Source organism: Strix uralensis, chromosome 21 (assembly GCF_047716275.1).
Source record: "Strix uralensis isolate ZFMK-TIS-50842 chromosome 21, bStrUra1, whole genome shotgun sequence".
Lineage (NCBI taxonomy): Eukaryota > Metazoa > Chordata > Aves > Strigiformes > Strigidae > Strix > Strix uralensis.
Window position 1 is genome coordinate 12242568 of NC_133992.1, and position 27080 is coordinate 12269647.

Sequence of the window (27080 nt, forward strand, 5' to 3'; positions counted from 1 at the left end):
AGGCTCCTGGGACAGCAGCGTGTGGCCCCGGGATCCTGGCAGTGCTGTGGCTCCAGCTTCTCCTGGAGGTGAAAAGCACGTCCTTCTGCTGGAGTGGCTTGCTGCTGGCAGGCTACTCAGAAAGGGCAACGCCGAAGTGTTCCATAACCTGCCTGCCTGGATGGGAGTGTGACCACGAGCCACAGGACCAGCTCGCACAGGCACCGCGCCGGCCGGCGGCACACTTCGTCAGTGGGGACAGCGCGGGGCCCGGAGGGCTGCCAGGCTGGCTCTCCCTCCCTGCCAAACGTATCGCGTTCGTATCGCGTTCGGGGCCACGCTAAGCTCCTAACAAAGCCATCACACAGCCAGCGCTGGCGTCACCGTAACGCTATCCCTCCTAACAGCTCAATATATGGGAAATTCACTCCACTGCATGCAATGAGACCTCTCTCTGGTTAAAACTTGAGGCTTAAAAATCCTTCAGATCTATGCTAAATTGAGCGAGCAGAATTAACATATTTTTTCCTAAACAGAATCTGGATCCAATCTAAGGACTCCCTAACGGGCAGGGAATTTTCCATGTTAGAATGTTTTAGCTACACTAACACAAACCACGAGCACGGCATCACAAACGCTCCAGCAGCGCTGCGCAGCTCTTCCTTCCATCAGAACCAAAAAAGGCCTTTGGAAACGCAGCTCCATCGCCGAGTTCCATGGGGCTCCGTGGGGGATGGAAAGCCAAACTGTTTAATTAGCTCAGCACTTCACAGGTGAGAGCATGGAACCCCCAGACCGGGGAGTGCCCTGGACCTTTAGAGCTAACAACTTTCTAGTTCAGCTTTTCTCAAGTCTGGTTTCCTGATTCCACTTGACCTCAACCAGTCTCCACATGCACAGAAAACCAACACTGGGCCCAAAACTATCACAGCCCCGGCATTTTCCCAGCACTTAACTGGAGCTGAGCTCCCTCTCTTCCCACCCCGCAGCGCTTTGTGCTGACGGCCCAGTCGGACCAGCCCATCCAAAAGCAACACCTGCGTGTCACTACAAACAGTCTGGGGAAACCGGGACTCTGGCGCTACAACTAGCTGTGCCAGGATCCAAAGCAAGGGCTGACAGAATTCTTCGGTTTCAGTGAAGTTTACCAGAACACCTCAGCAAGTCAGTTCATCTCTGTAACACTTAAATACCAGCACAAGACAAAAACTTTAAGCATTTACTCTTAAGCTACTGAAGTGATGAACACCGTCCCACCATAAACATCTGCATTGAGTTTCCATTTTAAATCAATCTCAAGTTAAACACTTTTTACGTGTTAAGTTGGACCAGCTTCACTGATCTGCACTCACGTGCCTGTTCTTAAGCGAGGAAAATGGCCTTAAACTGCAAGTTAAGTTAGCATTTTCATTAGCAATAAAAGTTCAAATAAACGTTCTGTGAATCCTCTAATTTTTTCTTCATAAAGCTGATCACTTCTTTATCCCACCACTACCAAAAAAACCACCAGTGACAGCTTCCAAACAAAATTCCATTTAATGAGACATACTCAGCCAACACAATTAAGAATTTTCGGCACTCTGCAGTTTTATGCCTTGATGGCGTATTTCCGGACAGGGTACAAACGTTCTTTTCGCTGCTGTTTTTTGGTCTTCAGATTTTCTTCATGCTTATTTAATCTGCGTCGCATGGCACGAGTCTTCTTCGGCCGCAGATCAAGAGGCTTATACTTTTTACCCTGTTTGCAAAAATACACAAGTTTGAGCAGTTGCCAGGCAGCAACAGGGTGCACGAGCTCACAGAGAGCCGAGCTGCCTGCAAGAACACCAGCAGTGCCTTAAACTGCTTCTTACTGGGACTGTCGTTACGGACTAGAAGTGTAAGGGAACTTCTCACCGCTGGGAAACAAGAGTTGATTCTGACTTCTGTACCAGTTGTGCTAGCTTTGATTCAGACTTAAGTAATGCTTAATCTTACAAGCCCCAGTTTTCCGGCACCTCTTGAAAAGTTCTTCTTTTCCTATTCTATATAATCCCAACCCCAAGAGGTAATATTCTAAAAGTTACAGAAACTTATTGGCATAAAAAATGATTAAAATTTAGGAAAGAGAGTATCTGCACTTCTGGAAACTGCATCTCCTAGAAAGTGTACTACACACCAGAGCAGCGATGCTGCCCAGAAGACTCCTGGCAAAAGCAGATTTGCACTAAGTGTACAGAATTTAGGGTAGTCTTGCAATAATATTTAAAAAAGAACCATACCTAGACAACTTTAAAACTGAACATAGAGTCTTGAGTTTTAAGTTGTTAAGTAATAATCTACAAAATGAGTTCCCTCCTACAAACTAGGTATTTGAAAATAGCACGAGAAAAAAGACCACTCTGCAAGATGTTTGGCCTTACCTTGTAAAACTTCCTCAAGTTCTCCTTCTGGGTCTGATTGATGACAGTTAAGACCCTGGCAATGGATTTACGCACCACACGTCTGCAGGAGGGAAAACAAGAGCATGTCTCAGCACATACTGAAAGAGAAGCACCGCAGATTTAAAACCCGGTGTACCAAAAGCGTGTACGCGCTACAGCCACGTAACTCTCGTCGTAGCAAAACACAAGCAACTTCCAGCACATCTCAGCTCCACGGGCTCCGAGCAAAGAGACGGACAAAGCGATTTTCAAGCCTACAATTACTCATTCCTCTTCCGTACCACTTTTTTTCTCGTTTTACAGCGCAAGGTAACCACCCAGACGCTGAAAGCACCTCTCGAACACAGCGCGCCGCGGCCCCCCCAGGCGTCAGCTCCCACACGGCAGCGGCTGGAGGCCGCGGCTCTCGCAGCCCCCGCTCAGGCTCGGGTAAGCTCCTCCGCGGCCTCCCCGCGGCCCCCCCCGCCGCGCGGGTGCTGACCGGGCCGGGGCCTCGCCGCCGGGCCGGGCCCGACCCCACTTACATCTTGGAGAGCTTAGAAGCGGCGCCGCCAGTCACCTTGGCCACCCGAAGCTGCGACAACTCCACCTTCAGATCGTCCAGCTGCTTCAGCAGCTCCTCCTTCTTCTTCCCGCGCAGGTCTCGGGCCTTGATCTTGGCCTGCGGGCGGCGGACAGGCCGTCAGCCCCGCTCCCGGGGCCCCGCCGCGCCCCCTCCGCCGGCCCGCTGCGGCCTTCCCCAGCCCACCGCCCCGCGGCCTCCCGCCGCCCCTCGGGCCCCACAGCGCCGCCCGCCCTCGCCCCCTCCCCACATCGCGACGGTGGCGGCCCGGCCGGCGGCCCGGTGCCCGCGCGGATGCCGCCGGATTGCGCGGGCCGCGGCGGGGCAGCGCTCACCATGATGGCGGCACCGGCGCAGCGCGGGGCGGAAAGGACGGGAGCCGGGCGGGGACAGGAGGCGGAGGGAGCTGCCGGACGGAGCCTACCAACCCGCGGGGGGAGGAGCCTGCGCGCTCTGCAACCCCCCTCTCGGCGGCAGCGCAGTGGTACCGCCCGCGGGCGCTGACAGGGGAGCGGCGGGGCAGCGCCGCCGGCCCCGGGGCACCGGCCCCTCGGGAGGGGGCTGTTGCGCGCCGCTCCGCCGTGGCGGCTCCGTGCTGCCGCCGCCGCCCCGCTCTCCCCCTCTCCTTTTGTGCAGCCGCCGCAGCGCTGTCAGAGCGGAGCCGGTGTGCTGGCGCCGGCCGAGGTGCGGCACTCTTACCCCGGCAGCGCGGGGGACGTGACGACGGGCGGGGCGGGAGCGGCCACCGCGGCGGAGCGGTGCAGCGGTAGAGCCGTGCGCGCAGGTGGCCGGGGAGAGCGGAGCGGGCCCGGTGGGACCGGCCGGGCCGGGCCTGCCCGCGCGGTGGCGCCGCCTCCCGCCGTATCCAGGCAGCCGCGCCGTGCCTCACCGGCCCCGCGCGGGAGGGGCTCCCGAGTGACGGCCCGCGCCGCCAATCCGAGAGCCGCCTCGCCGTTAGCCCGGGCGCTCCCCCAATAGGAGCGGGCGGGGGCGGGGCGAGGCCGGCCCAGACTAGCGTGAGGCGGCAGCCGCGCTCCGCGCAGCCGGAGCCTTCGCGGCGGCGGCGGCGGCGGCGGCTTTGCCCGGGAGCTGGCGGACGCGGCGCGGATGGTGAGAGGAGTCGCTCGGCAGCGCCTGCCCCGCACCGGCCCGGCCTCCAGGTGCGGGGGGGCGGAGCGGCGGCGCGGGCGGGAGCGGGCGGGGCGGCGGCGGCGCGGGCGGGCGGCGGCGGCGGCGGCTGCGGGCGCCTCGGGGCAGGCCCGGCGGCGGCGCGTCCCTCGGTGCTGTCTCGCCCCTCACCGCTGTCTCGCCCCCGCAGAGCTCCAGGCCCGGCGGAGAAGCCCTGCCGCAAGCGGAAGCCCAGGTAAGGCGGGAGCGGGCGGCGCGGCAGGTGCGGGCGGGGGCGGCCGGGGCATCCCCCGGCGGCGGGACCGGCTCGGCGGCCGCCTCAGGCGCCTTCCGGAACGAGCCGCCGCTTCGCCGGGGGGTCTGAGCCCGGTGCCGGGGCTGAGGGGCGGCGATGGCGGGGGCGGCTGCCGAGGCCCTGTGCCTGGGCGCACGGAGCCGTGCTCACCGCTGTTCGCTGCGAACGGAGGAGAGAAACGCGGTGGGACACGTCTTCTGCTTAGGCCTGGACTCGCGACGGACCTGCAGCAATTACCAAAACCGCCTCCTCTTTATGAACTTCTCATTCTCTAGGTTATGTCCCTCTCGCCTCTCCCAGTGGGGGAGGCTGTGGGTGTTTAGCGTCCAGCTGACAGGTAGCTGCATTTCTGCGTCGCCAGTGGATCCTGGATTTTACCTGAGCTGCCTGTGCAGTGCTGGATAGCCAGACTGCAAGTTCGACATAATCATCGTGGATGTGTTCTGATTCTAAACTTTTACCTCAGCACCTCCCCCTTCACCAAATTCATGTTTTGTACTGAGAAATGCTCTGGACAAGGAGTTATGTGAAATGCCCTTGGGGATAGAAGCTGGATGACTGTTACGTGGTGTCATCCCCCCAAAATTTCTTGCCCGTTACTGGCTATAAAAATGTCAGTAACCAAAGGCTGCCCTAGATAAAACATTCAGGATCAAGACTGCAGGTTTTCAGAGTCTGGATCTAATCTCCCACCACAGAATAGGACTTGTTTTTGTTAAAGTCTGAGTTGCACTTCTGTAATTTAATAACCAGGCGCCAAGCTTCCAGGCTTAAGCTGTGTCTCAGCCAAGCAATTCTAGTCCTCCAACCTGCAAAATGGGTCCCTTAATATAAAAAATGGTTAGATTTTGGAAGAGCTGTCCAAATGCAATCTGTAATTCTCGGCATCTTGTTTAAGCTAATGCAGAGCAGCTCTGTGGGACCATATGATGACTAAAATGCTAGTGTGAGTCTCCCAGCGTGCATATGCTCTCCCACCATTCCTGCAGGCGACAGAACCGTGGTGTTGGTAGCAGCCTTTGCAAATCATAGAAGATCATCCTGGTATGGATCTTGCTGGGGAGGTTTGCAGGTGTGGTCACTGCCTGGTGCATCTTCTCACCTTGTGTGAACCCTGTTGCCTAAAGAGCCGTTTCGTCCCTCGCTCAGACTGTCGAGGGAGCCGTTAAGAAGCGTGACACCTGACTGTAGATCGTGTTTGTAGAAAAGAAGGTGCTTTGTTTTCAGATCGGATCAGTCAGTCTCTTTTAAGATGTTTTGATAAATTGGATCACAATTTATGTTAAATGAAAGAAACAATGAGGTATTTAATGAGAAGCGAAGAGCTTCTGGGCTGCCAAAATAATACAGAGAGCATACGCAAATGTGATAGCCAGGTTCTTTGCTACAGAAAATATAAAAACCATTCATAGAAACTATATGGAGAGAAGAAATATTTTGCTGTGCTACGAAGGAGATTGTGATCGTTGTTTTATCTTGAAACATAGGTACAATACAGCATCAGAATTCAATTGGCAATCCACGTCCCTTACAAACATTGGAAGATTTTATCACAAAGATGACTAGTTGGGCTAAGCCCTGCGTGTGAGAACGATACAGACAGCAGCCCGGTGTTGTGTGTTCACGGTGCTGGGTTGAGAAGCTAGATCTACAAGTGATAAAATGCTGAAAGTGCTTAGCAGTGGGAGGAACACACAGCCTGCCTGTATTGTTATTCATTTCTGTGTTCTATTTGGTGGAGGGAAGTAATAAAAATGGAGAATAACAATTCAAAACATTGAGGAGCTTATAACCTGAGTCAGTTCTGCATTGAAATTAAATTGTGTTGTCCATACTGGTGCACCGGAGGCATAGATTTACGCAGGTGGGAGGATGGGGGCTGTAGCTCTCCCTCCTCTGCTGCCAGCGCCGCTCCTGTCACATGATGTGACTGCACAGTCCTCTGCTCGCACTGCAGCTGCGCTCGCCCTGGCGTGTGCCAGTCAGATTTCGCCTCTTTTTGCATCACTTTTATTCTGGTTTAGCTTTGTTGGCCTGAAATGGAATTGTCGATAAACTGCCACGGTATAAATGGATAATGGGAATTCATTTGATCGTCTGGACGTGTTACTTTCTTGGCTTATCTTTTATTCTACATGGTGCACTTTGGGCAAGGAAGGAAGAGTTCTGATGTGAAAGCCTATTCTGAGGTGATGTTATAGCCTAAAGAGCTAAAATGTGACTGTATTTTAAACAAAAAACCCCAACGCCCCACCACCAACTCCCGACAGCATGATACAGCTATCAGAGTCTTATCACAGAAATCTGTGTGTTGATGTCTTTTTTTTTTTTTGCAGAACTTTTCATAGGTTTTTTTTCATAAAAATGTTCAGTTGGAGCAATCTTTGTAGAAGGAAAATGAGGACCTGTACATGCAAGTTTTGGAATCATTTTCTTTGGTATTCTTGCATAAGAACGTTCTGCAGGCTTGGCTTTCATAGCCAAATCGCTGTCTTTAGGCACATAAGCTCTTTTCTGGATATGTAGTTTTTTTAACCAGGCTAGAAACAGAGGTATGGAAGGGGGTATGTGTTGCAGCAGAAGGAAACAGTTTAAAGGAGTGGACCAAATTGTGTGTGGGAGCTGCATGGCGGGTCAAACAGAGGTCTGTTTCTATAAAGTATGTAAGTTAGCTGCCAACACAAATATTACCTAGCGTTTTACATGTGCTGAGAGAAGGCAGCACAGCCCTGCAACAGGAATAGAATAGAATAACCATCAATCTGGTTCCCTGAGGATGTCAGTCAAGAAAGGAAGTGTGCGATGCCAAAAAGCCTGGATGGAACAGCAGGTTTAGAGGACTCGTCGTTTGAAGTATTTTTAATTATTGCTATTACTATAATGGAACACAGACTAGAAGCTGAATTTTTTTAAATATAATTACAGCAGAAGTCAGCAGAGGGATTTCTCTGCTGCGTGGCAGAGGAACGGTCCAGGAGCAGCTCCTGCTCAGGAGGGTGAATTCCCAGAGGGATGCCGTTCCCCGGGCAGTTCCCAACGCGCTGGCAGCTTACCGCCAAACGCCGTCTTGGAGGGAAGAAGTGGACTGAACGGATCAAAAAGCTTTCCTGAGCTTGTACTGCATTCTCTTTTGTCAGAGTCCGGTTCCAGTTGGAAGGCAGCCATGGACACCTTGGCTGAGAATGCTGACAAGGTGCAGAGTGTGAGGGTAACTGCCCTCCTGATCGGACGCTGCCCGGAACTGCTGTTGGGGCCATCTAGGAAATAATTTGACTTGCTAGAAAGAAGTCTCTCCATCACATTAGCATCACGCTACATTGTAGAGCAACCGTTCTGTTTTGAATTAATGAGTGCACATCAAAGAGTTAAAACATCAGTTGTTTTCTGAGTAAGGAAAGAAAAAAAATCTATCTTGTAACTCGGATGCTTTTCAGGAACTTGGCCGCTCTAGATGCAAGAGGCATGTGCTTTTCCGCCCTGCTTTAGGTGATGGCTTAGTTCAAGGGGGCCCAGATTTGGCTCAGTCAACAGTTGTGTTGGCGTTTTGCCATCAAATGTGCATAAAATGGAGCTGACTGCAATTCCCTCCTCACTCTAACATGGAGGGGCAGCCCGGAGAGACCTGAGGCCCTGGTATGCCTTGCTGTAGGTTGACTTGGCTGCGAGAGTTACACTGGGATGTGCGATCCCTGCAGCATAAGCTGGTGTATTGTGATTTGATCGTTGCTTTCAAGTCCCTGGACTGTATTTTTGGTGGCTTGTCATAACTAATGCATTTCAACCCTTGTTGTGTCTGTGTTTCCAAAATCTTTCTCCCTTCTCACAGTGGCTTACATGCTTTTCCAGATGTACGAGGCTCATACCTCATTTGCAGTCTCTTCCTATGATTTTGTGGCTTATGTGCAGTGCCATAAAATCAAGATAAAACACAACTGGCATTTTAGCTGCTCCAAGAACACCGTGTGTAAATAAACCACTAAATAGTTTAGCTTGTGAAATGTAAATACACACAGCTCAGCCCGCCACAGCTGATGGTGTTTTTCTATCTCCCTTCTTCCCCTCCCACCCCTTCTAAGAGGAGGCTAGCCTGATGTTCTCTTTTCTATTGCTCTTTCATACAATGCAAATGACTGCTAAGTACCATGTAGGTGGCATGCAGGCACCACCACAGATTCAAGATTTGAGTTTGGATGAAAGGAAACACTTGTGTCCCTTTCCACATTTCTTCTGAACCATCTTCTGGGGATTCCTGGACTCCAATGACCCAGAAACTCTGCCTTGGTCTGACTTTGAGCTTGAGCTCATTTTTAGTAGCGAACTAGTTAAGTCAGTAGAAGAGTAGAGGCCCAACTGTGATGACATTTTTAGCCTTTGCCCTTTGTTCATCCTATACACAAAAGGTCATGAACTGCAGTGAAAGAGGGATCACAGAGGGCGCGGAAGGGACAAAGGTGGAACAAATTGCCAGTGGCAGAATCATAAAGAAGAGAAGCAGAAGTTTTGTGTTATGAAGGTAATTGAAAAAGGCCACGTGCATCCCGCGGTGATATCATGACTTGTATTTAAAGTGAGTCCGCCCATAGTGAATGTAGAAGACTCTGCTGGTAAGGTGTGGCTTAGATGATCTCAATGCAGAAGGCAGGAAGGGGCGACACTCTGTTTCCATGGTGTGATGTTAATGAGCAGCTCGCGTTGTTCTGGGAGAAAAGATGCCAAAGCTGCAGTCCTGGATACAGACAGGTGTGCTTTAGGCAATAAAAGGATTTTTAAAGGTGTGTAAAACAAATTAAAAGCCTGATTCTATAGACTAAGCACTTATTTGAAGCTAAAATAATAGGATTGGCACTGCATGCTGGATATTCAAACTCGTTTGACTTGGAATGGAGTTGAATGTTTGGCGTTGGCTGTTTCCCTGCAGGAAGCCTTGAGAATGTTCCTGCTGAGGTGTCAAAGGTAATGCAGAGGTGGCAGCTCACATTAACTCTGAGGTCTTAATTTGAGACAGTGTTTGCAGATCTTCTGGTCTTCTGGTATGCTGAGGAATGAACTACACATCCATGTGAAAGTATTAAACTTTAAGTTTGCAGTAATAAAATTCTTGTATAACTGTGTGTGCCTGCTATCTGTCACTTCCACTCGCTATAGCAGTGTGCATCTGGAGAATTGTGTGTGTGTGATTTTATCTTGTTTTCTTATATATCCCCTTCCCTCTCTTTTCCCCTTTTTAGGAAACAAAGTTTTTGTAATTGCACAGTCAGGTTTCCTCTTTTCTCATCTTCTCCAAGCAGCCTTTAAATCACTTGTCTGATGTAGCCAGTGTTGCTGTAGGGAGAGAATGGTCCTGACGACTATCTAGCGAGTAATTTTCACAGAACTCGAAGGAAGCTGAAGGAGAGCGACATGTTTGGTGCATCTATTAAAGGGAAGCGCAGACAGAAGAGAGTTGTTGTTGTGTAGGAGGCATCTGGCCAGCCACTCGGCGCGTGGGGAGTCCCGGGACAGCTGAAGCAGTTCCCTTTGCTGGGCGGGAGAGCTGGGGTGGTTGTGATGGGGAGGGAAAGATCCACAGGGCATGGACAGGGCTTCCTCTTGCTGTGAAAGAAGATGGCTGGCTGTGCACAAGTGTATGGGCTAGTGTCACAGGCTCAGCTGGGTTTGTATGTTTTTATTATTTTTATAAAATGTCTTCCCTCTTGCTTAACCTTTAGAGATAGTACTACTTTTGCAAGTTAGCTGTAAAAATGGTACATTTTAGTAGAAAAAATACTTTCGTGGAGAATTCCCAGTAGGAGTAGAACCGGTTGCGTTTGCAGGTGATTTTCAGTCAGCCACCCTGGAATTTGTTTACAGAATACAAGTTTTTCAGCCCCCTAGTTCATGCTGCATTTCTCCTTAGTGCCCTTTTGAAACAAGCAAACATCCAGGCAGAGAGAACAGGATTTGACCAGCGTTATCAGCTAAATAAAATAGCTACTTGTTTCTCTTTCTTCAGTTACATTTTCAGTTGCTTTTTATTGTTGCGTTCGAACAAAAAAATGTCTCCAAAGCCTGGGCTCTGCCCAAGCCCTTTTCATTGTGTATTCTGTGTGCATGTTTATCCAGCAGTGAGCATAGCTGGTACAGAAACGCTCTAGTTGTTAAGCTAGGCCTGGGTATTGCTGCCCTTCTGGACTGCTGACCCTACCAGGAGCCCTGGCGTGGGCTCAGCCTGCTCGCAGATGCCTCCCGCAGCGCCCGAGCGAGCTACTGTAAAAGGAGCTTGGTAGGTCTGAAGAGCTGCAGCCACTGCAGTGCAGACGTGCCCCGAGGTGAACAGTGGTTGGGGATGAGAAATGTCTGTGTTTGCTTCCAACTTTTACTAAAAACCCTGGAATAATAAAGGACTCCTTTTTTTTCTTTTTTTTTCCCCTCATATATTTTATAAAGAAATGGTCTGACGTGTAACTGCTCCTTGTTGTTCCCTCTGAAGTACTGACTCCAGCAGGCTGAAGCTTTCAGTGCGTGCACGCTCATGTGCATGGTGGGGGGGTGTTATTTATTTATTTCAGTGTTTCTTGAGTAGAACCGAGTGGTGTCTCGGGAGCTTCGGGACAGCGGCTCTCAATGGAGAATTAGGTATTCTGGCGAGAGGAACGAATTTGGGTTCTAATTAATTTTGTGTTGTCTGAGGCTCTGTCAGGACTAGCACTCTGAGCAGATTACATGGAAACGCACAGATGGCTTTCCCAAAACGTGCAGTATAGCTTTGAAAGAAAACACAGGAGGCGAGTATGCCAGTCTCTGTAAGAAAAGGAGAGGCGAATAGAGAGCAAAGGTAGACATCTTACTTGATGAAGGTAAAATCGGGAGTTTCTCGGTAGAGATTTGAGACATGATGGTTCCAGGCTTTGGGTATGACTGATCAACGGCTTAGTTTTATCTGTGTTACTAATTTATGGATAAGAGGTAGATACCAATGGGGCATCTGGCTTTAGATCACATCCCCTTTTGGCAGTGATGCTGTTGGAGATGTGTCAGGATGAAAAGTGAAAAGAGAGCTGGTCTCCTTGACTCAAGGTTTGAGACTTTTAAAATCCTGTACATTGGACTGTATTTTCCACTACTGGTTTCTGTGGAGAGCAGTTCTAATAACGTCTTAGTTTGGGGAAATTCCTGTATCAACAAGATAGACATAGAAAGTGTGTTTGCTTTTGCTTTTTGGTTACCACTTGCATCTCTAAGTAAGGAGTGGGAAGCATTTGAAAAACAGTTTATATTTCTGTGCTGTGATTTCCTGATTAAAATGGTAAAACTCTCCATGGAGCTGTGAATCAGGATGCAGCCATCACTTACCCTTATCATTAGCTCACTTGTCTAAACACATACTTCCTGCTCAACTCCAGAATTTTAATAATAATCAGAGCCTCAACTGTAAACATTGTATCTGATGCAAGCAATGAAACTCCAGATCAGCAAGAGTTTAAGTCTTGTAGTTGGTATGGCAGTTCACTGTCCTGTATTACATCTGTCACAGGAAATTCTGATTCTCAGGCTAAAGGTTAATCAATATGGTCAACGCACCCTAGTTCACTGCTTGGTTTTCAGTTCTCTGTCTTCAGGCGGGTGGCTGAAAGAAACAAGAGCATTTCTTCCAAAAAAAGAGAATGTTCTTCTTCTCCCTCTTATCCCCGTCCCCAGCATTAACCGTCCTGGGTTGTCCTGTTGGGTTTGCACCTGCTGGCCTGTTCAGAAGGTTGTGTGTGGGTTATGTAAGGCACAGAGCTCAGTGATCAAAACAGCTGGAGCCTGAAATAAAATACAGATTCTTGTTCTAATTTTAGCCAAGAAGCTTCACTGGGACACGTTGATCAGTTCTCTACATTGTAATAAATTTGTTCCTGTGCATAGTGTGAATGTTTAACATCCAGACTTTATCTTTGGAGGGCTGGAACACCCTGGTGATCAGTATTTGTGAGGTGTGTGAGGTCACCTGTTAAATGACACAACGAGTGACGTGTTCTCATTTTTTGGAAGACTTGCTTCTGAAAGATGTGCTTATACTTACAAAATCATACTTTTTTTTTTTTTTTTCTGAAAGTGATAGTTTAAAGTATAAATGTATAAAAATTTAAGACTAAATTCTTCTGGTTTTGAAGTAAGACAGACGGGTTGTGTATCATGGTGTGAAGTATCTGTGCTCCACACTGCTTGTGTTCAGTAGCACAGACTCTAATTTCCTTGGTAAAATACCAGACAGAACAAATACACCGCTAAAGTCTTTGAGATTGTTTGCCTCTAGTAGTACAAGATGAGAGTTTTAAGTCTAATGCTGATGCTCTAGTGAGAAGAGAGTTGTTCTTTCAATTGACTGTTTAGGTGACATAGATAAAATGCTGCTAATAGGTACTCACAGCTTTTATCCTCTAAATACTCATGTGATGAGACTGTCCAGGTTGACTGGAAGGCTGGAGACACTCAAGATTCCACAACTGAGCAGAAGCCAGGGCTTAAAAAAAGACAGATGGGTTGTGCAAGTGCTCTGTCAGGAGGTCAAGGCGCCGCGTCCAGCCAGCTCTGCAATGCAGCTCAGGGAACTGCCCCTGATTCTACCTGTCCTTACTCAACAGAGTTCCATACTCCTACCTGCCACCTGTGCAGTATGCCATACAGTTGCAGTATCACTAAATTTTCTGTGGAATGAGGTTTTATTTGCTTGGAAGCGCTAGGTGTGAATTCTGACCACCCGCTTCTAGCAGGCAGCTGAAGGGCAGGTTATGGTGATCCTAAGTAATAAATCTGGCTAAGGGGGTGCGTGTGCAATACAGTTATTTAACACATCCATGCTTGACTGTCGTTGTCAGCCTGATTTCCCTGAACCAGAGTATTCTTTCACCGTTCACAAAGCGTGCCTCGCTTCACAGGCCTGAGTCCCAGCGTAGGGCCGGTGGGGAGTGCATACCGTTGACTTCAGCACTCTTTTTCCCTTCCAGCTGAGCCTGGAAAACCTTAGCCAAAAGACGGCAAACCACAGGGAAGTGGAAACGTGTGATGTAAGTGACACATAACTTTAAAAATACTGGCTAGCATCATGAAACTTTCATCCGTTTCCCATACCCCTCCTCCTGCTGCCTGTCAGCTCCAGCTGCTTTGCACGGTGTTGCCATCCTCTGGGGTGCCTGTAAGCTCTTCTACCCTGGGTGCTGCAACGGGATGAATTTGTAGATTCTATTAATGTGTTGTACTGAGCAAACCTGGAATTGTGCGTTCTGAGAGTGTTGGAAAGAACCTGGCACACCAAGTGCAGTGCTTGGCTAGCACAATTCTTCTGCCTTGTATGGCCTGAGGAGTTGGCAAAATCTTTGAGAAAATACTAAGTTCTGCTGGAAGTCACCATTTTCTGACTTATTTTAACAGTCTTTTAAACCAATGTTTCAGTGTCTCCTTTTGCAGACTCTGGAGATCATTTTTTTAACATGTGCTACTTAAGAAAAAAGAAGAAAAATTGTCATGCAGAACAGCCCAACAATTTCTTTTGCATGACAGAAAGCAAAAAGCATCAAACACAAGAGCAAAAAATTAAGTAGGTGATATTTCTGGTATAGCTGGGCTGTCAAAACTGGGACAGCTGTCTGTTTGCAGAAGAGAAGCACACATCTGTGGAGTTTCTTCTAGTATCACAGAGAAGGAGAGGTCCACATTGTGGATGCACTACTGGTTGCATTTTATTTATATTTTTCATTTGGAGCTTAGCAGTCCCTGAGGAAAGGGCGATGTCAGTAGCTATATTCCTCCCTTTGCTGTGCCCACTTGCTGTTTCTAATAATAATTCTTTCTCCTGTCTGTAATGCTGCTGCATTACAACAGCCTTTAGTGCAGGGAAGACCTCCTCCTTTCCAGAGCTGCTCGTGATAGTAGTTTGTTCTTTGTACAGCACCAAATACCACCCCCTCCAGAGCATGACAAGCCAAAACCAGTGCATGAGAGAACTGTTTTCCTTCTCTGGAAAAGCCAGCTTCACATATCATTTAACGGCTCCCGTTGTCCTTTTTCTTTCCATCTTCCCTTCCCATCTTTCCTTCATATTCAGGCATGTGCTGTGGCTGAGTGAAACCAGGGTTTAAATTGCAGCAGCGCCTGTCTCATGTCTGTAACCAAAATGCTTCTTTGAGTTTGAGATGTGTAGAAAAATTACCTTCTGGCAGCTTTTCTAAAGATATCTCCCAGAGGGAAATTGTCATGATTATTACCACTCTGCTTAATTCTTCACTGCTTTTATTTCTTTCTTGGTTGAAGCCCTTATTTCTTTTCCTGATTATTTTTTCCTATAAGGAAGACTTCGCTTGCCCATGATGTGATTCAGTCTGAATATTTTTTTATAATGTACTTTCTGATGGTGTTATTTTATAATCATTGTGAAGATAAATTTGATGTGTAGTGAGTAAGAAACCAGTCCATTCTGAGCAGGACTCGTGCTTACTTTTAAAGTGTAACCTTTAAGGATTTTCAATAGAACTTTCCAGTACACCATGTACGTGTGTAAAGACACTGGATATATAGGTACTGCTGTTTTCTGAGTGCTGTATGTGGCAGAGGCAGAATATGCCTTAAATTATCCTGCAAGAGAGTGAAACTTGATCTCATTCATCGTCAATATCCAAAGTTGGTTATTTGGAGCATACTGGTCCTGTCATCCCAGTGGTGCTGTGGCTCTTGCCTCTGTTCTGTCCCACAGGCAGTTGTGCTTACATCTTCAGGTCATTAAGAACAGAGATAGTTTCATAACTGTGTGGGTAACTAAGGCTTCATTTCATTCTACTTTTAACTGTGATTTAGCTGTTTTATTATAAAGTAACCCAGAAACAAAGAGGACACATTGAGGCTTCTGTGTTTAATTTGTTATGTACTAATGGAATTGTTTTTCAGAAGCACCCAGAGTCTTCTCCATTCATTCTGATGTCTTAGATTGAGTGTCTGGTCACTCCCCTCCCTCTAAAAGTGTCCCCTCCCTCTAAAAGTGTCCCCTCCCTCTAAAAGCGTCAGTAGAAAATGAGATTAATATTTGCATTTATCTCACTGTTTAGGTGTTTAAAGTTGAGTGAGAGGGATACACCATCACACTGTTTGACAAACGATGAAGTTAGGCTAAGCATGTCTGAAAAGCTGGCAGATAGTTTTTACTGACCGTGATACAGGGCAGATATTTTTGAGTTTCTCACAGAGATTTCTGTTCACAGACCTTTTTAGAATAAGCATTGCATGTGTAATTCAAAGCATGCTGATGAAAGTATGCATTCCGTGTTTTATTCCAGGTCTAACATGCAAGTCTTTCTTTTATGTCATATGAAATACATATGGCAATCCAGATGAGAACCAGGTAGAAGGCGTATTTGGAATGCTGAATGGTAGGGATGTTTTCACACAGCACCTGTGATGAGTTTTTAGTTTACTACTATTAGCTGTATTTCAGTCTTTTTTGTATCAACATCCTATTGCTGAGTATTGGTTTTCATGGAAATTAAAATCGTGGACAAACTTCGAAGTTTTAGCAGAAGGTCTGTGAAAATTTTGCCATCTCACACACACAGAGTTTGAGCTGCAGTACCTCAATGATATAAGTACAGCTCTTTGTTTTAAAGCACTGTTTTGGTCACGTTCAGTAACAGTGCTTCACAATGGTAACCTTCCCCAGAACACTGAGAGCATCCCCTGTTTGTGATGGCCATCCTCTGCTTAAATCATAGAAAATGTAGGCGTACTAACGTGCAGTGGGACTGTTACATTTTTCAACACAGTCTAGTTTTTATGGTCTTTGCTAAGTTCAGGGGACATACAGTTGTATGGGAAGTCTCTTATCGTTGTAGTAAGACTGGCTGGCAGGCAGGCCCTCTGTACATAAAAACCAAAGTTGTTCTGTGCAAATGAACCTGAACTTTTTCTAAGATTACTTATTTTACAGGATACAGGGTTTTGTTGTCTTCCCCCTGAACTAATAATCTATCTCTGTATCTAATTAATTTTTTGTTCTCCCATCCCTTCCTTTCATATGTGTGTTTCTGGTGCTTCACACTTCTTTTTTTTTTTTTTTTTTTTTTTTAGGTCTCTGCTTTTTGTGCTTGTGGCAACTTTACTTTAAAGTGGAACTTGATCAGACATTTGTTGATATTTTGATCTCTAAAGCAATACAAGCTAAAGTCCTGATGTATATATGTTGGTGTATGTGGTTTTTTAAGATGTCAGCTTATGCAGCTGTAAAGTGAAGATGTAATGTTGCAGGTACTGTAGTTTCACATCTTGTGTGGAACAGTCTGTTTTACCAGTAGGGATTCTTTTCTGGAGATAAGTTTGAGTGACTGAGACTTAACATCATGTCCTCGCTTTCAAAAAGTAAATCCCTGACTACTCTAAGTGTGCTCCTTTTGTATGCTTCTCCATGTAAGTCTCTGCCTCTTACTCCTCACCCCAGCTATTTAATACCACGTTTTAGCCTGAAATCAGGCTACTGGTTGCCTTAATACCATCTGTGTGGCTTGATTGCAACAATCGTTTTTTCATTTCTTAACCTGTGAATAAAGGAAAAACTGAATGTGCTAGCGGAGCGTCTCCAGGGTATGCTAATCTTTCAGGTCTCTGTGCAGTGTCAGAACGTGCTTAAATGTGGTTTGTTTCCTAGGCTCCTCATCAGCAGTCTCGGATGAGAAGACAGGTTGTTCCCTCTGCTTTTGGCAGTTTCCTTCCATGAGCAGAAAAGGTGCTTTTGCCCTCTGCTTCAGTAATAGGTCCAAACCCACGTGCCAACAGCCGTACAGGAGGCTGACCGTACAGAATATTCTCCAATGTATTGTTTTCAGTTTGGTAATCTTTTTTCCTCTTCTTCTCTCTTTTCCTTTTATTTTTTTCCCTCTTGATTTTTCTTTTTTTCCCAAACTAATATTGTGCTAAATATTTAGGAACTGTCAGGACTTGGAGTAGGCTTTCAAAATACACCTTAATTGTCTATAACCTGAAGGAGGTCTTTCTCTCCTTTCTCTGCAGCAAGTATTTTTCCTGCCTTCTGATACCTTTCAGGCCAGCAGGCAGTGAATTTTCTAGCATATCTTTTATCGATTGCATAAGTGGCCCTCTTTGCCGTGGCTCTAGTGGCCTCCCTCAGTGCAAGAACTGCAGTTGGCTTTACTTGTCTGCGCCAGGGCTAACGCCAATTCAGCTGGCCAATGTCAGCAGCGGTTGGGGTAGTTGCATAGTACAACTAAGCGTAGCATAAAACAAAATTCACTTTACCATTAAATTAAAGGCATGCTATACAGGCTGTATGAAACATACTTTGCAATTTAAGCAAGCTCCTCAATTTTTGAAAATGTGTCCGAAGCTGCTCTAGAGTGCCTGGGCTACCACAGTGGAGCGCTGCAGGATCCGAGGGCATCGCCACAGGATTTAGGTCACCCTTGCTGCGGAGCACACAGGACCTGGGGTACTGTCCCTCTTCCTGAAATTCCCGACTCACCTCCTGGCTACTTCTGACATCGCTTTTTCAGCTCTCACTGTTCACTTTGATTTCATATGTTGTGCTTTAAGTACTCGGTGTTGTTTGTTTTGTGCTGTGTGAATGTAAATGTTGAGAGATTTCAAACACAGGCTGGTGCTTCACAATATTGTGTTCTGCTTGCGAGGCTCATGCCAGCAGCGTTTGACATCTGGTTGGTATGTTTTGACCTCCCTTACGCTGTCTGGCACCCATATTGTGGTTACCTGACAATACCTAGATACTTCCTACCTTTTTCTGGAACTCCTCAACAAGCGGTTTGTGCCGCGCGCCCCTTGGCCTCGCACTAGTGCTCTAGTGCCCTGGCACGTGGGTGTGTCAAGACAAGTGAATGTGTGCTGCATCTTGTCTAAACTGGGAGATCATGGAACTGCTTGGTGGGCAGGCTGTGCTCATGAATTTATCCCCAGAAGCTGGGCAGGAATGCCAATTTCTGCTGTATTTGGTAGGCATGAAGTGTTTGTTCAGGGAAGTGTTTCTAAAGTCGGTTTGGTTATTGTGAAGGTTTTCATGACAATTGATGAAAGATGCTTCTGGGTACTTTCCAATGACTGTAAGGAGCTAGCTCTGCCATTTTCTGGCTTGAATTGGGGCTTGTAGGTAATTATTTGTGCAAATAGCATCCAAACAGAGCTTCTGCACAAATGGAAACTTGTTGCTTAACAAAAGTGCTTACCAGAACTGGTAGAGAAGTTGCTGAAAGTAAAAGCTGTGCATTTGCCCAGTTAGAGGTGTGTTTATCCTGCACTAAAATTCTTAGAGAGCGCAGAAGAGCTGAAGACCTGGCAGCCATTTTCAGAGGAGCATGGTTTGTGGCTGCAGTTGAGAAATCTGTTGCTCACTTTTGGATGATCAAAAGGATAATTTTGTATCTGTATGTTTCAAGTAAGATTTTAAAAGCCACTCTGCCTTTATAGGCTTTCATATTCCCTTACTTATTCAGTACTAGGATTATCTACATTATATCTTAGTTTTTGTTCAGGTGATTACTGTACAATATGACATTTTGCTCATATGAACAGTAAAAATAGATCTGCAGGCATAATTTTGGGCAGTGCAAGCCATGGAATTAAACAGTCATGAGAAGTAGAGAGGAAGCAGGATATTTTTTAGCATTCTGTCTAAAATTGCTGTGTTTTAGCAGTAGGAACCAGTGAGCTACAGTTTTCAGCAGTTACAGAAGAAAATGGCATGTAAACAGAACTGAGGCTAGTCTCTCTAAATACAGCTGCAGGATAAACACCTCGGCAGAAAGGCAAATTTAGAGAGGATTTCTTTGTCCAAGTATGAAACCCAAGTACTGTTTGTGTTACAGTCTTTTTGTTGGCAGTTTTGTGTTTGTGAATACAGTCCTCGGAGTTATTTTATTTTATGACTCTTGTACCACTTTTATTTTTAATTTTGCTCAGTTAACTAGTGCATTGTGCAATAATTAGTCCCATGCTTTGATTCTCAGCTGTTATTTTTAATGAGTGTTGAGAAGAGTAACCTGTGGGAGAATTGCATGCTCTTTGTTACCATCCCCATGGAACTGTACGTGCATCTAATCTGGATGAGTTCATAGTAGCCCTCAATTTTTGAGTAATATGGCTATTTTCTTCTTCATAGGACTGAGTTTGCCCTAAAAGAAATCATGTCATCAGGAGGAGCTGAAGATGATATTCCTCAAGCAGAGAGGAAAACAGTGACAGACTTTTGCTACTTATTGGATAAATCTAAACAGCTATTCAATGGCCTAAGGTTAGTGCATTTTTGACAGTATTCCTTCAGAAAAGCACTGGAATGTACACGTTAGTATGTGAGTGATGCTGCAGTCAGTTGTACGATGAACATTGTGAACTCAAACCCAGTAAGTTTATTTAGGAGAGAACAACGTGCACCTATGTATGGGTAGTTTTGTACCGTGCACGTAAGAATGAGGGTAGGAGTAGAGGTTTACGCATTTGTTCTGAGACAGTAAGGAAGGAAATGTGAGAAAGGTAAGCCGAATGTCTCAGTCACGTCAGGTAACAGCAGACTAGAAGTTGGAAATTCTGTGAAATTGATAGAATTCTGACCGAAGTGTTGTGTGTGAAGTACACAATTAGGGACTAGGTGTGGCTGTATACAGTCAACAGCATTCAAGTCCAAAACCCCACAGTCTCTGTACCAAAAAAAAGGGATGAGAAGAATTGACCTAGGTAGGAAGAGAGCGGGAGAGGGAATATTTTTGGGGAAGAAATTTAGGAAGGGATAAACAGAAACATCCAAACCATAGCCTGTATGTGTCTGGTGAAACAAATGCTTAATCTGTACTGTGGAGAAAGGTAAAATCTGCATTTGCCTACAAAACATCTGCAATAACATCTAGAAAGTCTAGCTGTTTTGTCAGCACCAATAAGAAGGGGAATAAGAGTAAGGGGAGTTCAAGGAAAATAGCTGACGTTTGGACAGTGATACAGGCATCCTGTTTATGTCAATATATGCCAAGTTAAAGGTTATGTATTCAAGAGCTGTTTTACTTCTTTGCTGTAGAGTCTCTTCAGCAACATGGTTTTTAGCTCACAACTTGTTGGCAGTTCAGCCTCTTACTGGTCTCTGAGTAATACTGTATGTTTGGGCCCATATAGCTTGCTGTTATTCAAACACAGATGGTTAGCAAAGATGTTTTTAATTCCTTCCCCCCCTTCCCCGCCACCCCCCACTATTGATGATCCTTTCATGTGCTTTAGAAATTGATTACCAAATCCAAAACAAACAGTTTGGGCTCCAAAATCTGAATGGTAAATGGGCAGTAAAGACAAGGAGTTCTTGGTGATTGTATCTGACACCCCATGAAACAGAGTGTAAAGCAAAAGGACTGAGATCTTGAGGCCAGGACTTCCAGGACCATGTATGCCATTACATTGGCTTTCTGGTACAGCTTGCTTGAAATTTTGGCCTGAGTCCCTGACAGACTGCTACAGTTCATGTCTGGACGCGTGATGCTCAGGTTCAGCTCACAGGGATGGCAGAGGAGCTACAGCCATTCTGTGTTTTCCTTTGGGCATGCAGGGAGTTACTACTTGTATCAGATTTCCAGATGAGAGATGTGGTTTCCATGTGTATTCATGATACTTTGCCAAAAAGAAACCTTCTTCTCCAGCTAGATGAAAAGAAAATGGGAAATACCTTTGGATGAAATTTGGGCAATAAAAATAGAGAGATGGGCTTCAGCAGCTGGCTCTGCTGTGTGAAAATAAGAGCATACAGTAATGGGAGCCTGCCTCTGTCCTTACTGGAACTTCACACAATTAACATAATTGCTTCTTGCACTGAACTTGACCACCATTTCACCTGTAAGGACTGTGATTTCTATGGGCATAATGACTGGATAAAGCAGCATTATAATCTTCAGGTATCTCCTCTGTTAGTGCTTGTTCTCTTCTGGGTAGTTCACCTGGAAATGACTTGGCAAGTACCCTCTTCTTAGTCCAGTTGCTTGCGTTCCTCTCTAGCATAACAAATGCATTTGATGCACTCCTGCTGCCTTCTGTTTTGAAGATGATGATGGCCTTTGCTACTGTGTTTTATGCCATTTTCTTGTCCCTACCATGGAAAAGAAGTGATGGGGGGAGGGAGAGGAGAGCAATGATTTCCTTCCTGAAACCTCCTCTGGGCACTTCAGCTACAGGGAACTGAGCCTATAGCTGTGTTGGCAGCTGCTTAGCTGTTGCTGCTGCCAAAAATGCAAGGGCTCAGCCTGCCACGTCTTTGTTTCAGTAGCATTTCCTTCCTCTCTTCCCAATACAGATGCCAAATGCAGCATTTGAGGAAAACATATGATGATCTGCCAAGGTTGCTGCTCCAAAGTATAATTCATGCTTGCACTACCAGTGATACCATCCTTTTGTGGCCATGCCTGCTAGAATAACTTAGAGGGGAGGTTGTCTTTCTAGTGTCTGTACTGCCTCTTCGAAAACCCCGAGCTAGAACTTAGAAACTGTTAATGAAGTATGTTTCAATTGCTTTCTTCTCTCCTTTCCCCACTCTCACTTTTTTCTTGGGAAAAGGCTGGAAAGAGGGAGCGTGTTAGGAAACAGTTTTTCATGGTGTACTGTCACCAGTTATTATTTTCTTTTTAGTGTTAAAAAGTGCTTAAATGTGTTCAGTATCACAGAGAAGCTTGAAACTTGAAGAAATGAAAAGACTTCCCACATATATCATACTCTCCCAGATTCTAAGGTCTTGTTGCTCATTGTGCAGGCTGCAAGAATGACGACTGCTGGCCTTTCATGAGAAGAGCTGATAGCGTTTAACTAGTTTGTAGACTTCTAGTAAGATGCAAGTTGAACCTCTCGGTTCTGTCCCACGCTGCTGGTTTAGAAACAACAGGACGCTGTTACCTTCAGGTGATGCTGCAGGCTGTACCCTGTCTGGTACTGGGATGGGACTGGTTCTCACGCTGAGTGCAGCAGGGAGACAAGTCCTGGTGAGTGCTACGGGTGTGCTTACTGCCTCTGTGCGTTGTTAGAGGTGATGGGGAAGCTGCACCACAACGCTGTTATCCCACTGCTGCTTAGGTTCTGGGAACGGGAGCCTGTAATTACTAGAAGCCTATCAACATAAAATTAAATTGTCTTTTTTATCACCTGTCAAAACTGTGAATGTATTTAAAGCTCTGAATGTTAAACTTAGTTATCGTAACCTTCCTTTTTGAAGTGTACTGTCGAGTCTCTAGGACTTTCTCAGCATCTTTACATCTCTGGAAGTTGTCCCCGTGTGCCCCGTTCTGTGTGGTGCTGGCCAAACAAACCTCAGCACCTTTCATTGGTTTTCAGCCAGTATTATCTGGCTTCTGCCAACAGCATGGCTGAAATCAACTACTGATAGAAAATTAATTATGAGCACATAAGTAGTGCTGGTCTTTGCTGAGACTGTACAGCAAGAATTGGATAAAACTCTGGACTGTCTGTGGAATTTATCCACCAGCCACTCTAGTGTGGCAGGGGAACCAGTCTTCTGTGCCCAGTGTGAGAAACCCATCGTTTTACAGCAGCTGAGTTTGTGACTTCATGTCTGGTTTGGAATGTTTTAAAAGCCAAGAAATTGGAAACAGTTTCCACTTGTTGGAGGTGATTGTAATGAAATGTGTAACTGTCTTCCTTGTCTGGATAGAACTGTCCTAAATCAAAGCATCTCCCTTCCTTCCTCTGCATCTGGATTCCTTGTTGCTGCCACTTCCCCCCTCCCGCACAGCTGATCCCCACCAGTGACAGCACGCGCGGGTATCCCTGTCACTGCCCGCTGTGGCCGTGGCATCCTCGGCCAGGCACACCCCGAGGAAACCGAGGCTGTTGCCTTTTTCCCTCCATACTGCTCTAGTGTCCTTCTGTAGATCTGGAAGCAGCGAAATGTCTTGCTGTAACACAGGTCTTTTGCTCTCAAGTTGGGTGTGTAATTGCTTCTGGATCTGTATTCCCTGTCTCCCTCAGTGGGAGGAGCTGCATTAATAATCCACTCTGCAATCAGCTGAGTCTTTAGTGTTCTTTTGGGCTATTTCTCACCAAATAATGCAGATCCTCTGGTCTGATAAAAAAACTGCACTAAATGTCCTCTTTTGCTTATGCATCCATTTTCTCACAGCACAATTTCTTGATACATGGGAGGAACACGCATGATGTTCGGAACACAAATCAGTAAATGGATGGCAGCAATGGCAGCTCTTGTCTGCAAAAATCTGTGGTGAAACCACGGTAATGTATTGTCATAAATGAAGTTTTATTACAGCCGTGTCAGAATACTATCAAAAGAACAAGTGCTACTGTCTGTTTCCATGGAGATCTTCCCTGTTCCCTGGGGAGCCGAGGAATCGCATGGTATTGTGCAGCTATGCCAGCTGCAATTAGGCGAGCACGCTGCTGGAGGAACATGCGTGTGGACACCCAGCAGTGCCTGTGGAGAGCAGCGCCCAAACACGTGTACGCTGCGCCAACAGAGACCTCTTAAAATGCCACCCGTTTTCATATTTCCAAAACCAGTGCAGCGCAAATGAGTTGAACTAGGTTTTGTAAGAATGCTGGGGCTCGCACAGAGGAGGGCTCGGAATCGAGGGGGTGCAGGGGTGCGCAAGGGAAGATGGCAGGCGAGGTATGGAGAGTGCATTGGCTTCCTGATGAGGGATATGTGCGTAAGCATGATCAGCAAATCCTTACCTGGTTATTTCTTCCTTTGTGCACATACCTACTTCTCGGTGCTTGAGCGAAGAAGGGAATGTTTTCTTGTTTCCTTATGTCAGACCTTTGCTGAAATGGCCTAAGCAACTTGGCCTAGAAAGCCCAATTTACTGCTGGGAGGGTTCTTTGAGTCAACTTGCTAATTCAGTCATTCTTTAAGTTAGTGCCAGGGAATTTTGATTTTTATTATTTTTTTTAATGATCAGTTTTAGTGTTGTTTTATATTCATTTTTTAATTATTTTTTTTTAATTGAAACTTGTGGATGTGCTAATTTAACATTACATCTTGCTGTATCAAAGCCTGCAGTTTATCTTAGCCATGCATTTGGACAGCTTCTTAACTTCTTTTGTTTAGCTAAAATGCCTAACATCTATTGCAACAATAGAAAGTCATGAATCATTCATTGCAGTAAATGCTTTTGCATGTGTTTGTATCAGGCTATATTTGGATGAAGATGTTGGTGCCCTGAAGCATATGTTTATACTCCTGTTTACCCCTCCCTACACCAAAATATGTTCCAAGATGTTGAGCAGCCAATTGCAAGTTTAAGGGTATGATTTTTTTTTCTTGGTAAAATCATGCCCAGATTCTTTGGCATCTTCATAGAACAGCAGCAGCAAGTACTGGAATGGTTTTCCAGGCTGGTAAGAGTCATAGCTGATAACAGATTCCTCTTACATGCAGTAACTAAGCTAGGCCCCTTCAAGCTGTGTGGGAAGTACAGTTGGCTGATGAGCAAAGGAATATTAATTTCCTTTTCTACCTAGGGTGCTGTTAAAGCAATTACAGTTAGCAGAAATGTGCCAGTACGCTGCTCTGGAAATCGTAGTGTTCTGCTTTCCTTGTCTTACTCCTCCAGAGGACATGGCATGGTTTCCAGAAGGTGCTGTTTCCCTCAGTCTCGACCTCCCAGACTTGGAAGTGGAATATGCTGCTTTTCTGTGCCCGTCTGCTGAAGACTGAGGTGCTGGATGGTATGTTAACCAGCACCATGAATTGAGAGAGCATTCCCTGAAGAAATCATTCTTGAATCAAATGAAAGATTATGCTGTCTTGAAAAAGCTGTTCCCCCTGTAGAGTTGTATACCTCCTCTGAATCGCCTTCAGTATAGATTTGTAGGCAACGCGCTCAATGAGACTGAGGGTTTCTTGTCTTCTCTGTTTCGTTTGTTTCAAGATTCAAGTAACTCCCAGGTGATGGCCTTCTGTGAGGATTGAGAGCACAAACTTTTAGAGCTAAAATCCTTAGAACTACATCATAGTTGTGGGGTGGAGGTGGAGGGAAATGTTATCACGGCATGGAAATCGAGTGGAGGTATGAAAGCAGAGCTGAACTGACTCGTCTTACAGCACTGGAAACTGATAGGAAAAAACCAGAGAACCTCAGGTTCTGCCATGTCACTAACTGTGAGTTAGAGGGTGACGAACGTTGTGGTGACGATGTAGCCTGACCCAGTGAACGTTAGCGGTGAGCATCCGTACGCTCGCTTGACCTGGTGACATTTGCACAGCTGATTTATGTGTGACGTTACAGTGTCTGTTTCTGAAACACAGGGAACAGCCTCAGCCATTTAAGAAAGATTATTTCCTTAATGAGTAGCTAGAAATATTATCAGTCTAAATGAGTCTAAATGAACTAATTTCCATTAGATTATTCTGCTTGCTCTTGGGTAGGGTTTTTTTTACTATGATATTTAAGAGTCCAATTTAGCTTTCTGTGCATATAACCATAAAATGACTTCTCTTTGAGCAAGATGGTAAGATGTTTTCAATCACCTGTTGAAAAATGCACGTAGGAACATGGTCATCTCTGATTTGGAGTGATTATTTGTAGGTCTGTTCTGATGCTGTTGTTAATATTGAGGAACCTAGATAAAGACGTGTTTACAGGGGTTAGAGAGCATGGATTCCTTTTTGCCCATTAGACTGTATTTGTCCATAAATACCAATGTTTTTGCACATATGCAGTCACCTGACTCACGTTAACTCGCTCAGGGAGAGCACTGCTTCCATCGGCTGGTATTCTGCGTGTTGAGTAGCCATTCTAGAATCCCAGGCACATCTGGAGAGAACGGGCTCATGCGTACAGTGTGTCACATGTTCATAAGAAATACCATATAAATGCACTGTAAATATACCATATGTTTCATAACTAACTTAAAAGCAAATGCCTACCTGTATAACTGGTGGAAGCTGTTGGACAGGACCCATCTTGTTGAATCTTTTGGGGAGGGAGGGTCAGCCTTTCGTAAGGGGGACTCAGTCTGCTGCTGGACAAGCGCTCTCGGGTAGGACATTAAGGGTTGTGGGTATTGACTGGCGATAGACACTGGAATAATTCTGCTGTTCTTTGAATAAGTGATTGAATCACAGTTCTTGCATTTGAAGCCCAAGTTATTGTCTTAGTGGGAAAAGTTTTACTTCAAAAGCTTATGGTTAAGCTGCACGCCTTCAGTTTGAGGTTAGAGCATTGTCCTTTTCTTGTATGGAACCTGCAGGGCTCAGGCAGTTTGAGACATTGGCTCTCTGTGTCCCCAAACAGTGATTAAATGTCGGCAGTCACTTGGAGGATCTTCGAAATGCATGGGACCTTTATTAACACTGATAACGTCAATCCTTTTGCATTTGAAAAGTGACTAGAGAATTTGTCTGAAAGTAGGAAGCAATAATTAGGAGACAGCACTGTCCTCTCCCCAGTACATGCTTCTTTCTCATCTATTTGCATACACAGCCTTTTCTTGTGCACATTAAATGACTATGCTGTCTGGCTTGTGGCATGTTTTTAGGGATACTATGGTCAGATCTTGATATATGTACTTCCTACAAGCTAAACAGGATTTCCTTGGAGATTCCAGTAACAACAGGTTTTGGGAAACTACAGGAATCATGGTTCTTGTAGTTCTGGGTGCAGGCAGAGCTATAAAGCATTTCAAGTCAATTCTGGGCAAAGCTATTCTGACATTGACACAAATACGCTGC

General features: G+C 45.9%; 2 protein-coding genes across 14 annotated transcripts in view; one reads left to right on the forward strand and one right to left on the reverse strand.

The window, feature by feature from the left end:
* Positions 1-1496: 1496 nt before the first annotated feature.
* On the reverse strand, positions 1497-3423 carry RPL35 (ribosomal protein L35). Its single transcript, XM_074891491.1, has 4 exons — positions 3300-3423; positions 2927-3063; positions 2382-2463; positions 1497-1717 (listed from the first exon to the last, which is right to left on the reverse strand). Exons 1-4 carry the CDS (start codon positions 3300-3302, stop codon positions 1568-1570), a joined length of 372 nt encoding a protein of 123 aa, XP_074747592.1. The 5' UTR covers positions 3303-3423; the 3' UTR covers positions 1497-1567.
* Positions 3424-3509: 86 nt separating this feature from the next.
* SCAI (suppressor of cancer cell invasion) overlaps positions 3510-27080 on the forward strand; it is a 44896-nt gene continuing 21325 nt past the window's right edge. For 4 of the 13 annotated variants that reach the window (XR_012631864.1, XM_074891477.1, XM_074891487.1 and 1 more), the window contains exons 1-3: positions 3510-4124; positions 4283-4327; positions 19515-19646. Coding sequence is in view for 12 of the 13 variants with exons in the window: in XM_074891477.1 (XP_074747578.1) it covers positions 4072-4124; positions 4283-4327; positions 19515-19646 (230 nt within the window). In the remaining variant the exon portion in view is untranslated. Of the gene's footprint in view, positions 4125-4282; positions 4328-13356; positions 13417-17079; positions 17219-17732; positions 17835-19514; positions 19647-27080 lie in introns of those variants that run through there. The other 9 variants (XM_074891483.1, XM_074891484.1, XM_074891480.1 and 6 more) reach the window with 9 other exon arrangements.

Bases quoted from the DNA above. Each gene is read 5' to 3' on its own strand.
- RPL35 (XM_074891491.1), bottom strand. The intron at 2,464-2,926 runs GTAAGTGGGGTC...TCCCTCCTGCAG, and splicing joins GCTTCTAAGCTCTCCAAGAT to ACGTGTGGTGCGTAAATCCA. The intron at 1,718-2,381 runs GTAAGGCCAAAC...TTTTGCAAACAG, and splicing joins ACTTGAGGAAGTTTTACAAG to GGTAAAAAGTATAAGCCTCT.